Raw genomic sequence first — 15,221 nt, forward strand, 5'->3', positions numbered from 1 at the left:
AGAGCCACATCTGTTATACAAACAAGAACTGTTGCAGTGAATACTTCGTCTTTTGTCTAGAATCGTGGTATGGGAGTGGGGAGCCATGGGCTGTAAACAATCAGTATCCCTGGAGTAATACTGACAAAGGAAAGGGCAGTCGGCCACACCGCCAAGGGTTTCAACAGAAACATCCGCAAAATATGTCTGCAAAACCAGATTTCTCCTTGGTTTTAGAAGTCCAGTCCAAACCAATGGTAATAATAAACGGGGAAAGGGGGATTCAAGGAGAAGAAAGTAAACTTTGCTCTAATTGGTTCTGCTAATTTTCTTCAGCTGGGACAAAAATAAAGGCCTATTATAGCGCCCCCTTGTGGCTCGGTGCCGCTCAGCAGCCCGAGCGCATCAATAGGACGCAAACTCCCCTCAACAAGACCAGGAATGTTTGTGTGTCAGCGATGTTTTTTTTTTTTCTGTTAGTTCATATCTTTAAGTTTAAGCCGCTCATCCTGATTTGTATGTACAAGGTGTGCATGTGTGTGTGTGTTGGTGACGGGTGTACAGTCAAATACACTCTTTTTATATTCATATATCTATATCTTTATCATTTCTGTCAAACTCATAATGATACTTCATATACATTTAGCTGTTATACACACATTCTCTATCTCTGTCTCTAGCCCCGACTGTCGTAAACTACAGTTTAGACACCTACATCCTCAGATACACCGGGGGCTCGAGTATGCTCAGTACTACAGAACAGCACTGTTGTTCAAAGGGTTCAAAGAAAAACGGAAACAAAAGAACTTTTTCCGGAGACTTCCTAATATGGATATTTAGACCCAGAGTGGTAGGCGTGGCCTGGGTGGAGTTGACCCCCTCCCCCCACTGGTCCGCTCCTTGTTAGGGGGCGGGGATGGCTTGGCTTTTCTCGGTTTGTATTCATATTCAGTACGAGCAAACTGTACAAGAACATGCAACATACAAGCTGGCCTAAAAGTATGTGGAACTAACACACATAGTCTAGTCTTTTTTTCTGTTTTTGTTTTTTGAGAATTGTTCGTTAATTTGTCTCGTCTTCGATTCTACAAAAAAGTATAGAGAACAAAACAAAAAAACGAAACAAACGGAACAAAAGAAACGTGCATGCAGCTTGGGGCCGGGGGCGGGGCATCCCCGAGTCATGCTGCTCCCTCCTGCAGGGGGAGTCTGAGGGTTTAGGAACGGGGAGAGACGGGGTAAAGGGGTGAGGATCGGGTGAAAGGTGTTCGGGCGAATGTGACCTGACCTTTATCGTCGGCCTTTGGCGCACCATCGCTCGAAAACCAAACATACACGTACACAGAGGGAGTCTGCACCTTATGGTACCATTCTGAACTCTAGGCAAAACAAAGACGTAAAAAATGATTCCAAATAAAAACAATAAAAAAAAAAAAAAGCAAATTGTTAATTTGGCCTCTATTTTGTTTCCTCTTTGTTTAGACAAAGAGCAAAGTTTTCTGTTTGTCCCAATAAAGGAGTCAAGCTCTTCTTGTGCTTGCTTTCATATCTCACAACAAGGCTAAGAATGTGCACGTGCTTGTGCGGCCTCGCTTCACCTTAAGACGTTATCAAACTGTGCCAAACCGCTGCTCCTCACGCTCATCTGCAACAAGTTACCATGGTAACACTGGTAGGGACGACAACCAACCTATATGTGGCGGTACATCTGCGTCAGTTTGCTACTAACTCCCACACATTGTTTAGACTACTCATCCCTGTGACCTTACAGTAAGCTCTACTCTGATTGGCTGGGGCGCTACTGGGTGGAGGACTCCACTTGGATCGAGTGCTCTGATAGGGGCTGCACAAGAGAGTAAGAACAAAGAAAAGGAAGAAACAGTAGAGAGAAGTGAAGAATGTTGGACAGAAAGCTCTACTGCTGCTGTCGGAGGAGAAAACAAAGAAAGCAAAGCTCTGAAAACAAAAAGGTGTAAGGAGGAAGAAGAGGGAAGGTGTGAGACATGATTGTCAGACTCCAGCTAAGCTTTGATTGGCTAGTTCTGTCTCTCCCTCTCTCTCTTTCTCTCTCTCATTCCCTGTCTCTCCATCTGGCTTTTCATTGGTTGACCGAGGGCTTCTTGGTGTCGTTCTCGGGGGCGGGGTTCTCGCCCTTTTGCTCAGCTGTGGTCCAGGAGCTGTGGTCCATTATTTCGTCATTTAAGGGATATTTGGGGGAGGAGGAGGGTTTGCGGTCGCCATCCGGTCACTAGGACCGAACGCCTGGCGGCGGTCCTGAGCTGTCCAATGACGTCTGAGATGCCAGTCGCGTGAGTGGAGCTAATGTAGGGTCCACCAATGAGGATGGCGGAAACAGTTTGTACCAGCCAATAACCGTGCTTGACAGGTCCAGGTCCTCCAATAGGATCTGTGCTACACCCATGAAACATTTGTGGTCCAATCGTCCGTAGTCGCCCCAGACTATCACCTGGAGCAGGGAATGGTACATATGGGTTAAACTAGTGAGCATCGAGTGAATCATTTCTTCTAGACTGGCAAGTAAACAGATGCTAATGCTAACGTTAGCTATGTAGCAATAGCAAAAATCCTTTGAATCTGAGTGTTTTTTACTGTTAAGTCTCAAGGCACGTCTTTAGTTGATCAAACCTCAAGTCCAAGTCTACAGCTCTGCTATAGAGACAATTATAGAACTAATGTGGTGGCTTTCACTACTGCACGACGTTAATCACAGTAAGTTTTTTATTCAGGTTTTATTGGACATTCTCATTACAAAGTGAGTAGTGATTGGTTTGTTACTAGGTACACCTTCCCAAATGTCCACAGAAACACACACACACACACACACGCGCGTGCGCACACACACACACACACACACACACACACACACACACACACACACACACACACACCACCCACCACACCACACACACACACACACACACACAGACACACACAGAATATTACCTGAAGCACCTTGCCCTGGGGACTCTCCTCAAAGAGCAGGTGCTGCTGGTAGAGAGGCTCCAGAGTCTTTCGTGCAATCTTGGTTTTCTTTTTGGCTTTACAAGTTCCATTATCCAGCAGGTACACCTTGACGTAGGGAGCTGGGGATGGAGGGGTGGGGTTAAGATGGAGTAAAATGAGAGGAAGAGGAAGGACAGATAGAAAGAGGGAGGTCAGGAGGAGACATAAAGGGAGATAGGGAGAGCAGAGAGAGTGGGGGGAAGAGGAAGAGGGAGGCACTTTGTTGGGTTGGGCATGTGTTTGAATTTGATATTTATGTAGGTCTGAGTAAAACAAGTGAATCTAATGAGTTCAGGTTGCATCAGGCTGAATTTGACTTTCGCTGTGTCATCAAACGCTTACAGATATGAGTGAGTGTGTTTTACCTGGGAGGGATTTGGAGCCTGGTTTGGGGGTAAGGCCTCGTGCCCTGATCACCTCCACTTCCAGCTGGCCTTTCTTATCCATCAAACCAATCTGGACATCACCTGTACAAATAGGAGATACATGTTAACATACATTTAAAAACTGATTATGCAATTTTTTCTGCAAATCAAATATTTAAATGTTGCGTATAAAATGTGCTGTAGACCCGGAGCTGTCACTCACCCATGGCAGGTGTTGCCAATGTTTGCCGGCCCACCAGCTGACCAGGACCTAAACCATCCAGGAAGTCACTGAACTGACTGTCGGCACCCAACCGCATCCCTGAGAAGATCAGACTGACACACACACACACACAAACAAAAAATGATTCCCTGACTTCTCCGCACTATACAGCACAGCACAGTGTAGTGCCTGATGATGTCATCAGGGTTATATTGGCTATGGTTCAGAGCTTAATGAAGTTATATCAGAAAGTGACTTCATTAAGCTGTAGATGTTAAAGTTTCAGTGTTTTCTAATTGTTTTCCGTCAGGGGCATGGAGTGTGAAAGCAGGTTTATCAGGCGGGGAAGATCTAATAAAACTTTTGGTTGCATTTTGGGAAAAGTAGAATTCAGTGTTTGTGGAGTTTGAGCTGTATTACGGACTACAAGTTAGAATATCTCTTTTTTAATCTGTGTCATGCGAGTTCTCCAACTTTAGGCAAGTGCAGTGTGCATGATGGAATCACACACAATCACTTAAAGCACCTTGGGACAGACAATCGACTCTGTGTTCACATGTAGGTCATATGCTGCAGACTGTGTGCACATACTTCCCCTCAGAGCTGTAGCTGTTCATGCTGCCATCAGTGGACTCTCTGCTGGCCTGCCGGTTCATGGCTGAGCCTCCCCGTGGATACTCCACCGCCATGCCCGTCTCCACGCTCCTCTGGATGCTGCTGCTGCCGCCCTTACCCGCCTTCTTACCCGTTTGCGTCTCTGTGGCAAACACAGAGAAGAAGGCGTTAAGCCACCGGTCTTTATGTGAGATTTAAACCCAGACTGTCATCAGTTATCAGGCATCTCATGTCACACCTACCCAAAACCGTGATTAGAAATTTAATACTAGGTTACAAGTTTTTGAAGGATGAGTTGACTCTTTTACCAGTCATACTTTTTGTATCAACTCTGACAAGCCTGATAACTATAGACTGAGCAGGTCATCCCATGCAAATTAATATCCCAGTGTGACCTCACCAACATCTTTAAAAATTTGAACATATAATGAATAAAATACACAACAAATACATTCGCATCTTCTGGTTGCTAGGATACAGCTTTGTTGAGATGACCACATTTAGTTGGGAGTTTTTTGGTGTTAAATGACTTATTTAGGGAGGTGAGGTCACCGGGGGAAGATCTGGCTGAAAGTAACACGTCAATCTGCTCGTACCTTGAATGTTCAGCATGTAAAGGTAGATGTAAAGGTAAAACTGAAGAAGACTGAAGACAGTGTACATCCAACAATAAAGGCAGAGTTCAGCTCTTTTTAAAAGCCTGCTGTGTTTATCATGAACACTTGATGTCTGATGAGATTTTACTGAAATTTAAAAAAAAAAGTGCTAAATAAAAGGCAGATACAGTACGTACTCCCCAACACTGTGAATTACTGAGACAATAATGTATGACACAGCCGGGCTTATTGCAGAACTGAACCAGCCTTTAAACATAAAGGTGAGAGGAGAGGGTGGAGTCAGGAAGCGTACCAGAGACAGAGTTCAGGAAGGGCTGGAGATGCTGGGGATTTCTATCTGTCTAACAAAGCTTCTCTTCAACTGATTCTCTCTGTGGTTTCCTGTCTGCCTGAGTTTGGTCTATCCTGTCTGCACGTGTGTCTCTTAAAACTTATGAATGAACTTATTCTATAACATTACTCAATACAATGTACATCTAACAGCTGCTATGGAAATGATGTAACCCTGTAAATGTTTTTCCTCATATATAATATCATGCTGTTCAGGATTATTATGCACCTACAATGCATCTATAAGTCTTCATGAGCATCACCTGAAATCATGTTACTTACAATTTACTTTTCTTCTTGTCTTACAGTGTCTGACTGATTGTCTGTCTGTCTGTCTGTCTATCTGTCTGTCTGTCTATCTGTCTGTCTGTCTGTCTGACTATTGCTTTACCTTTCTGTCTGTCCACCGCCTTACCCGCCGCTTCTGAAATAACACACACAACAACAACAAAGCCCATAAACAACAACATCAGAAACAACAGCAACACTGGATACACCCGTAAACCTGTATGAATGTGTTTACCGTGTTAATTCATGTTACCTAGTGGTTCTTGTCTATCTGCACTGAAGTCTCTATGTACAATATCCATATGGGTGTGGGCGTATGTGTGTGTGTGTGTGTGCGATTTAGACCCCCTTTGACCAGCGGCCATGCTTGATAAATATTGATGATCAGAGCGTAGTCGAGGGAAGTTCTTAAAATGGTCTGTCTGACATTAAAATAAATTACTACTTAATATTAATTTATTATAGAAATGTAAACTCCACAGTAGTTGTGATTTCTTGGTACAAGAAAGTGATGAGTGGGCTTCAAACACACATATATGCACCATACGACAAGAGCCAACAAGACGCTCACATAAAATTGTCAAGCTGGATTGAAATTAGTGACATTGTTGTCAAAGAACGTGTGTATAGATCACTATACCATGAGATGAGACAGATTGTGATGACAGCAATGGACTCTGAACATTATTATTCTCAAATTAGTACACAGTGAATGACTTAATGACCTGGAAAAAGTAACCAGTATGAATTATTGTGCTGGTGATCAGTACGACACCGTGACTACAGGAAAATATGAATTATTTTAGCGGCCTCTTATGTCTCTAACACCCAGTCCACAACAGTGGGAGTCAAGGGATCTAGTGGAGGAGCGACACCCCCTCTGGATTTACCCCAACAGTATTACCAGAATCAACACAGAGGAAATTTGAATGTTCAGCAAAATGACCAGAGATCAGGTGTTTTCAGTTTCAGAAAAAACAATAATGAGATATAAACTTTTCTAATCTTTGGCGCCCACTATAGGCCAAATACTGAACAGCAAAGATTAGAGCTAGCATCTGAGCGTGCGCACCAAATTTGATTTATGAACGTTTATGTGAAATTGATCTTAATGAGACGATTTAAAAAATGTTCCAACAGGGATCCAACAACTTCTCCCCGTGCTGCAGTGATGTGGAAGTGTACAACAGGGTGTGTCAGTACAGTGTGACATCACTGCCGGGTGCGGTTACATCTTACATCTAACCACACCCAGCTACACCAGTTTGTCATGACTCCTGCCCCAGTCCTGTTCATTTTGGCCGTTCTTCCAATGTCTCCTGCCATTTCTCCATCCAGCCACCAGGTGCCACCAGGTGATTCTCCCTCCTGTCCCAGTCACCTGACTCCTCACACCCTCATGCACACCTGTTACAATTTCCCTCAGCAGTAGAATTTGAAACTGTCTGACTTTGGTGCCCCCCAGTGGTAGTATCAAAAAAGACACTGACATCTACAGCCACGACTACCTCCTGTGATTGTCTCATTTCCCCCAAAAAGGCATGTGCCATTAGAATGATTTGAATATGCTGTACTCACCTAAAAAATGTACATATAGTAGTTTTAACAAAAAGTTTATAAAATCACTTTTCCCACAAAACACGCTGCTTCAGCTTTGCAGAAAATAATAAGCATTTTATATTAATCTTTTCCTGTTGTCCATCATCTGTCAAAGGCAAAGACTCTGGAGGGCAACAGCACAATATAAACAGACTAGATGCTGTTAGAGGCGGCCGGTCTCCTTGGCAGCAGTATTATTTATTTACAGTAATTACACTAATGTCCTAAAAATGATTATGATAAGAGATTCTTAGATGAAATGATACACACAACAACTTTCACTGTCTATGGGTGGTTATATCAAGTAGTTTAGGCTGAGATAAGAGGCAATTTTATTTCTATGTAATACCTTTCTATTCTATGTTCTACTCTATTCTATGTAATTCATTTTTCTACATTACTGTATATTACATTGTGGTTAATAAGTGAGTGTTCGGTGGATGTGTGTTTAGACGAGAGTTGACGAGAGCGTTGAGACGAGTCAGATTTCCGTGTGGATACCGGAGACGCACAGTGTTGATAACGACAGATTATAGATCAGTCAAAGGTAGAACTTCACCCAGGATGTCTCTGATTCTACTTGCTTATTTGTGCTTGTGTTTCTTTATCTCTCTAAGTGTGTGTTTGTATCCGACTCAGTCAGTCAGTGTGCTCCCTGACCTGTCTGGCTGAGTTGCGAGGTACTCCGGCTGCGTCTGGATGGTAGGATGGCAACAACACGTTGGCTTAGGCTCGAGCGCCGCTTCTTGATCCCGCTCCCCAGGCTCCCCAGCGCTGTGTCTGATTGGCTGCCATCGGCGTGCTCCATGCCGTAGATCTCACCACTCACGCTGGTACTCTTCATCATGTGGCGGCCCGTTGCGCGCATGGCCCGGCTGATCATTCACGAGTTATAAAATCAATCACATGATGTCATTCAAAACTAAGTTTATATGCAAACATGGGCATTCAGTGTGTTTCTGTGTGTGTGTGTGTGTGTGTGTGTGTGTGTGTGTGTGTGTGTGTACCTGAAGCGTCCCCGGGGTCTCTCTGACTGGATGGACATGTAGCTGGTGCTACTGATGCGAGAGGCACTGCTGGTTCGAGAGATGGCTGACACGTCACTGACATCACTGTCTGAGGACTTATGGGAAACATTTTCACTGCTCCTCCTCTGATCTTTGTAGAGCTGCACAGGAAACACATCAAACAAATCAATCAATAATCAAACCATCGGGAAAGGTGTTGATATAACATCAAGAAGCTACATGGTTTAAAGCTGCACTGAAAAAGCTTAGGTTTGGAATCTGTCCATTGATGACGCTCCTTAACCAATCAAATGCCTATTAAGCCATAACAGTTCACAATCAGAGAGAGGAATTTCCATGTTGCGAAAAAATGATTTCATGCTTAGCAGTTGCTTAAAGGCCCAGCAGACATTTTGGAATGTGACTGCAGGAAGTACACAGGTGAAGGTGATAATAGCTGAGCTCTGACTGCTGACCCTGGTATTGTGCTTCTGACTCAATGGCTCATTTAATAGGCACTGTGCTTTTCCTGCCAGGCCGAGTCAAATCTTCTGTAGTGAGAATGGTCTGTGGAACATCCAATTCTCCACGGACACGTCCACGGTCCAATTAGGCAAATAAGTGACAACACCTGTGTGGGTGTACTGAAGGTGTGTGGCCCCTTTAAGATATGTCACAATACTGTATCCTGGCAGCAATATAAGAATATGTGAAGATGGTATTAGACGTTGTTTTTTTTATTTTTATTTATCTGATCTTGTCCAGAAAAAAAAACACCAGAAAAACCCTGTCTCTTATGCAGCCATCAACTATTTTGATTTTGTAAAAATGAAAAAATAAAATTAATTTTTATTGTAAATCTAAAAATGATCACCTTCCATCAAAAGTATGTATTGTCTTGTTGCCTGTTATTATGTTTTTAAATTCATGTCGCAGCATTACCTGCCACTTCTGTATGTTTCAGTCAGTTTGTGCTGATGATCTGAAAGCTCAGATTTAAATCACTCCACTTTCAGTCAGATGGGGGACATTGTAATGCATCACAAAGACAGCATTTTCACGACGTATGTAAAAAAGTTCTGCTCATGGCGTGTAGACGTACGAAAGACGGAATATCACCATTAAACTGTCAGTTTTCTGTAAGTTAGGGATAGAACAACCGGCCAGTAAAGAATATACACTTCTGTATTCACGCTGTTAGGTGAATTCTTGAGTGACTGCTCAGTTGGAACGCATTCATTTCACAGAGTGGTCGTCACCATCATTATAATGTTATTTATTACTTCCTTAGACGGTGCATGCAGTTCTCTGTGATGCACTTCAGCAGCATTAATGCTCATTGTTTCAGGCTGCAGCTCTTTACTTTCCTGATATGTTTGTGTGAACTGGTGAAGTGTCGGGGTAAATGAAACCAAAAAAAAAAAAAAAAAAAGTTCTGGCACACCTCCCGTTTGTTCTTGAGGGCTCTGTCCAGGTCCTGTTGGCTGGAGGTGGTGGCAGCTGACACCCGGTTGGAGTGAACCCTAATCTGGAGCTGACGGACACGCTCCTCTGCTACCAGGGCTACACACACACACACACACACACACACACACACACACACACACACACACATAATCCAACAAACACAATATACTATGAATTAAACTGTGAATTAAGTAAAGCAATAGAGCAATAATGATAAATGAACCTTATACATTTGCACTGAGGAAACACCAAAACAAAGATACAGATAGAAAAAAAATAAAATGCTAAAGCAGAGGAGATTTACTGAAGTGAGTAAAACCAGAAAAAAAAAGTAGAAAATAAAGTAAGTCACCAGAAATAAAAGTAAGGTATAAAAAGGAAATCCAGAAAATAAACATAGAATAAAAGAATATACTATTAAAACTGTATAAATAAATAGACAAATGAATAACTAAAATGTTATCAAAAGCCTAAAAAATATACAACTGCAACAGAATTACATTCCCATCCTGCCAGTGGTTTGGTCTGGGGGCACTGGTGTCACACAGGAAGTGACAAAATTATGTTTAAAAAATAAATATAAGTGATGTTCAGATCAGTGTTCTGATGTAGTGCTTCACAAGAGAATAAACTATTCACTAATTTTGTTCATTCATTTGGAGAAAAGATGATATGCATTTGTAGAAAGATAACATGATAAGGTCATAAACGTATAATTATGCTCAAAGGTGATAAATGAATAATACTGAATTATCGCCCAGCCCTAGTTCTACAGCTCAAGTGTTGAGGAATGGTGAGTTAATGGCCAGTTTGCTAGGTTTAATCCTTCAAGCAGCCAAAGCACCCTTTGGTAAGGTACATGTTCAGGCTTTAGATTTCCCCTGTGGATAATGTACAAAGTATAAATTTCTAATTTAAAGGGGGTTTCCACTGATCTGATTGGTCATCCTCCTGCTTCCCTCACCACAACTGTAAATATCAGAGAATGATTCACATGGTAAAACATGTGTAGTCTGAAGACTTGGGCATGGGAGTTTGACATGAGCACTAAGTGTACTGAGAATGTCTGTCTAGATGGCACTGCATCAGTCCAGGTACAGAGCATCAACACTGTTGTCCGGATACCGATATTAGTATCGGAAACGCCTCTGATACCGCCTAGAATACTTTATCAGGTATCGGCGAGTAGTGCTAGTCTATGCACTAATCTGATACCCCTTGATTTATTAATAAACTTTATAGTTTCACACTTGAATAAAGCAGCAGTTTTCCTGGAAATCAATTCTTCGCAAACTTAAACAGTAACCTACAGAGGGAGTTGCGCTGTGCAGCCACTGGAAACTACTGTTTTAGAGCAGCGAAGAATAACTGATGTGTAACGTGCTAGGCTTTAGGCTAGAGCTTTAGGCTTTCATTTCCAGAGGTGGCACTGGTGTTCAGACAACTGTAGGAAATGTCATTTATTCCTATATTTATTTATTTTTCTGTGACAATTAGATGATATGAGAGAGATTCTATGGCGTTCATGCATCTATTCAGAGTTTACAAAGGGTTTAACCTGAGCCATACCATACAATGACAGCAATCATATCACATCCACACAGGATTAGTAGTCTACAGCTGTTATAAAATACACAAAGTTCAGGTATTGGAATCAGAAGGAAACATCTCTAATTGCACCTGTGATGTCTTTATGGATGCCAGGTACCTTTGCCTCAAGCCTGGGAGTTCAGTATCTCACTTACTGGCTCATTATGGTGGATACTAGTATTAAATATGCCTCTCTAAGACTGCAACATTTTCAAGCATGATTCGGTTCTGCAGACACACACACACACACACACACACACACACAATAATCATCAACATATACTGTACCTTGTTCTACAGTGCTGCTCTTGGGGGGAAGCTGTGGGAGTTGCCTCACTCTGCGGGCTGAGGAGGACGTCACTGAGGAGGAAAGAGACGCACCACCTTGGAGGTGGCCCCTAACACGAAATAACATGAAAGTGAAGCAGAGGGTTGAAGAGGAGAGAGGAAAGAAGAAGAAGAATGAAAAAAAATAAAATAATAATAATCAAGGATGAAAAGAATGGGAATAAAAAGGAGAGAAAACAACATTAAAGTCAATATGTTTATGGTCGCGGGTGTGCACTGCAGCACCGGGCTCTGACTGGCCAGTTTTCACACAACAAAGTTTTGACATTACAAGTGGTTGAGATTCATCTGAAGGCAAAGAAAAAGTGGAACCTGGTGTCGCTTCATATCTCGTCTTAAGATGAGTAACATCAAACATAAAGCTGCATTAAAGAAATGAATTAACAGAATGCGGCTGCAGTAAAAAGCATCAGTTGTGGAAATGAAAGAACAGCAACAATATTTTGGTGAAAAATCAGTGGCAACAACACATTCACAGAGTTAAGCAAAGTGCAGCTTGTTCAGGGTTTGAAAGTCAGGGATCCTGTTGCCAAAAAAAGAGTAAATCAAGATTTAGAGGAGGAACACAGAGAGAAGGTGAGGGCCTTTAAAGCACCAGTACAACCATTTCTGCAGACATTCATTCACTCGGATCCACTCTCACAAAAGAGTGTGTGATATATGTGAGGTGTGTGTGTGGAGAGAGCGAAAAAAGTCATTTTATACCATACATGTAAATAAAGATGGACGGAGCCTCTGTGACATCACCCGTAGGTTTGCTGAAGCTCAGAGCAATCTTGGCAGTGCCTGACTCCGCCCCTAACTCCACATGGATCCAAAAATGGATAAAAAAGGAGGGGCATGTGTGGAGTTGCATGCTGGATTGTGTCAAACATACACTTACCCACCTGTCACTCAAGGTGACCACGCAATTATGCATACATTTAAGCCTTAATAAAATGTAAACAGGTGAGTTATATAAACAGTTGTCCTGAAGGGGGAAATTAGCTCTAGAGACCAAAACAGTTTTTTATATCAGGCTGTAAACATGTTTATTTCTGCTCTAAGGTTTGACATTTTAACATGGGAGTCTATGGGGATTGACTCACTGTTGGAGCCTCTAGTGGTCATTCGAGGAACTGCATGTTTTCGGCACTTCAGTGTTGAGGTTACCGCTTGGTTTATACGTGTTCAGAAATGGTAATTGAAGATGGAGGTGAACGAACTGGTCCAGAAAAGAAACAGGACTGGGTTAAACGTTTGTCTCTGTGATTCTTGTTGATGCACTTTTTTTTGTTGCTTAGAGTTTCCAACTTGGTTGTCCCACCTTTGTGCATGCAAATTTAAAATTGTTCCAATCGAAACCGCTAATGAATAAACAGTAAACATGAGGGTTTCAATACAGACAAATGTTGCGGGGATAAGAATCGTCATACTGATGGGATTTATGCATCAAAAGGTTTAATCGCACATTTATAAAGTGCTTTGTGGAGATTTCAAAATATCGAGATATATATTGTGTATCACGCTATGACCTAAAAATATTATTATTATATTATTATAAATATTATTATTATTATTTATAGGCCATATCGCCCAGCCCTAATTGTTATTTTCCTGGCCATCGACTCATAGCAGGACAAGAGAATACAATGACTGGTGCCAAATGTAGTAATTACTAATCTCTTTACCCTTGTGTTTTACAAATTAGCCCATTAAACATTTTAAGATACTGACTGAAGATTGCCCAGACGGGCTGATATATGCAAAACAGGCATTTAACACAAAGAATCTGAACACAACACTCACATACACCGAGAAAATTACAAAATTACACTGATAAACGATGACCTTTAAATGTCCACAAAACACATATACTGAACAGTACATACACAAACACAGAGGAGCAGCAGCAACGGAGGCTGTGTTGTGGCACAAACACACTCGCACACAAACTGACAAAAATATGTAGGAGTGAAAGAGCAGCCGTGTTCGACAGTATCTACAGGAAATGAAGGGGATCTGCCTCTGTGTCTCTGGGTCACAGAGGGGGCAATGATTCAAAGGGAATCCCCTTACCAAGGACCTGACGTGGGGCCTTCTTTCCTCTGGAGCCCCTTAATATGGAGGTGGGCTTGATTCTAGTGCATACACACACAAATGCGCAGTCATATGAAGTTTCATACAAACCCAAAGCCAAAGCAACACAATGTGTGAGCAGCAGCGTGCAAGAACAAGAGGGGTAAGAAAGATGGGGTCGAGGAAAAAAAGCAACAGAAAGAAGAAAGAAAATAAACAAATAAATAAGAAAATAAAAGGTAATCCAAAAAGTGTAAAATGAATCATGAATCATACATCAAAGGTCCCATATTTTATACTTCTCCTGTGTTTCATTTGAAGTGTTGATCCATAAGAAGATATACAGTATTTGTGGTTTTAAGAACCAAAAACCATCTCAATGAAGTTTAACATCTCCTCTCTCAGGCTTCTCTCTGGAGCTCTAGTAACAACAGGTTGGTGAGCCAATCAGAAGAGAGGCTCTTGGGGCATGGCTGTTGGCAGTGACTGTATAGTTAGTGACATCACAAAGTTCCAGAAGTCCTGACGGCTGGTTTTAAGGCTCAGTTTCTGAATACAGGCTGTGTGCATTTCTCTGTGGACTGAGGCTTTGATACTTTTACAATCTAACAATTACTTTCACAATTAATACAAAACCTAGACCTGCCGTATAATCAAAAAAGACATGGACATCTACCTTTATACAATATGGGACCTTTAAAGTTCACAATGTGTAAAAATGTGAAAATGGCTTGAGCTACTTTAAAAGGCTTATTGAAGGACCAATATCTGAACATCCAACCATTTCCAACCAAATGATATATTAACATACTTCTAGGATAAAAGATTAAAACATCATGTACGTAATGGACAGAATTCTTTTGTTGCCTTCAAGGTCCACAAGGAGCACTTAAAAATCCATTTTGAATGTGTGCTCGATATCATGTCAGTTTTATAAAGCTTATGTACTATAATGTGACTGCAGGTCAGTGGATGATAGCAGAGTCATACAATCAGTTCACCTCCACACAAAAGAATGTGCATTTATAGAGGACCGAGGAGATATCTAACAACATCATCAAACTCAGCTACACTTATTATCATAATTTGACTGAATTTATCAAGCTAAGCACTAAATGTCCATAAACCTATTCAAAGTCTCGACCAATTTCCAGTTACTAACAATTAATGTAGTTTACATTTACTTTTCAAATCAAACAAGGTCCATGATTTATTCTGTGTCTATGTAAAAGGCCAGAAAACCTCCGATAATCTAATACTAACTCCAAAATGAGAAGGCTTCTTCTGCAAACCGGTGACTGGATTTGAGAAGCTTTAAGTGATAGACAATTAAAAGCATGATTGTCTGGTTACGTAATTTCAAGCTCATCCTGTCAGTGAGCTCACACGCCACCATTCGACATGTGCTGGCCTACAGTACATGCCTTACCTGCCACTGTCAGAGAGCTTCCTGCCAAGAGTCTGACATTCAGGAGTTTCCAGGGTCCGAGGCTGTCTGGAGAATGGTGGATGGGCAAAGTGAGCAACATAGAACAGGAAAAAAAAAAGATGAATGGGTGGATGATAGGATGGAAGAGAGCACGATGGAGGATAAATCATTTAGATTTAGAGGAATCTGACTCTGCCAGGGGGCTGTCAGTGGCCTTATAAGTTTATGATCTGGAAAACAGGGAATAGAAGGCATGCTGTGATGCATGGTATGACGGTGATA

At 41.8% G+C, this 15,221-nt stretch overlaps 1 protein-coding gene across 1 annotated transcript in view; it reads right to left on the reverse strand.

Moving 5' to 3' along the window:
* Positions 1-1,416: 1,416 nt before the first annotated feature.
* LOC111220678 (regulating synaptic membrane exocytosis protein 1-like) overlaps positions 1,417-15,221 on the reverse strand; it is a 105,457-nt gene continuing 91,652 nt past the window's right edge. Inside the window, exons 20-29 of the mRNA XM_022743851.1 lie at positions 11,393-11,502; positions 9,492-9,610; positions 8,048-8,208; positions 7,701-7,915; positions 5,545-5,577; positions 4,183-4,348; positions 3,592-3,704; positions 3,369-3,470; positions 2,944-3,083; positions 1,417-2,446 (exon numbers count right to left, since the gene is read on the reverse strand). Coding sequence (XP_022599572.1) covers positions 2,228-2,446; positions 2,944-3,083; positions 3,369-3,470; positions 3,592-3,704; positions 4,183-4,348; positions 5,545-5,577; positions 7,701-7,915; positions 8,048-8,208; positions 9,492-9,610; positions 11,393-11,502 — 1,378 coding nt within the window. The 3' untranslated portion in view covers positions 1,417-2,227. The remainder of the gene's footprint in view (positions 2,447-2,943; positions 3,084-3,368; positions 3,471-3,591; positions 3,705-4,182; positions 4,349-5,544; positions 5,578-7,700; positions 7,916-8,047; positions 8,209-9,491; positions 9,611-11,392; positions 11,503-15,221) is intronic.

Source organism: Seriola dumerili, unplaced genomic scaffold, assembly GCF_002260705.1.
Source record: "Seriola dumerili isolate Sdu_G_001 unplaced genomic scaffold, Sdu_1.0 BDQW01000073.1, whole genome shotgun sequence".
Lineage (NCBI taxonomy): Eukaryota > Metazoa > Chordata > Actinopteri > Carangiformes > Carangidae > Seriola > Seriola dumerili.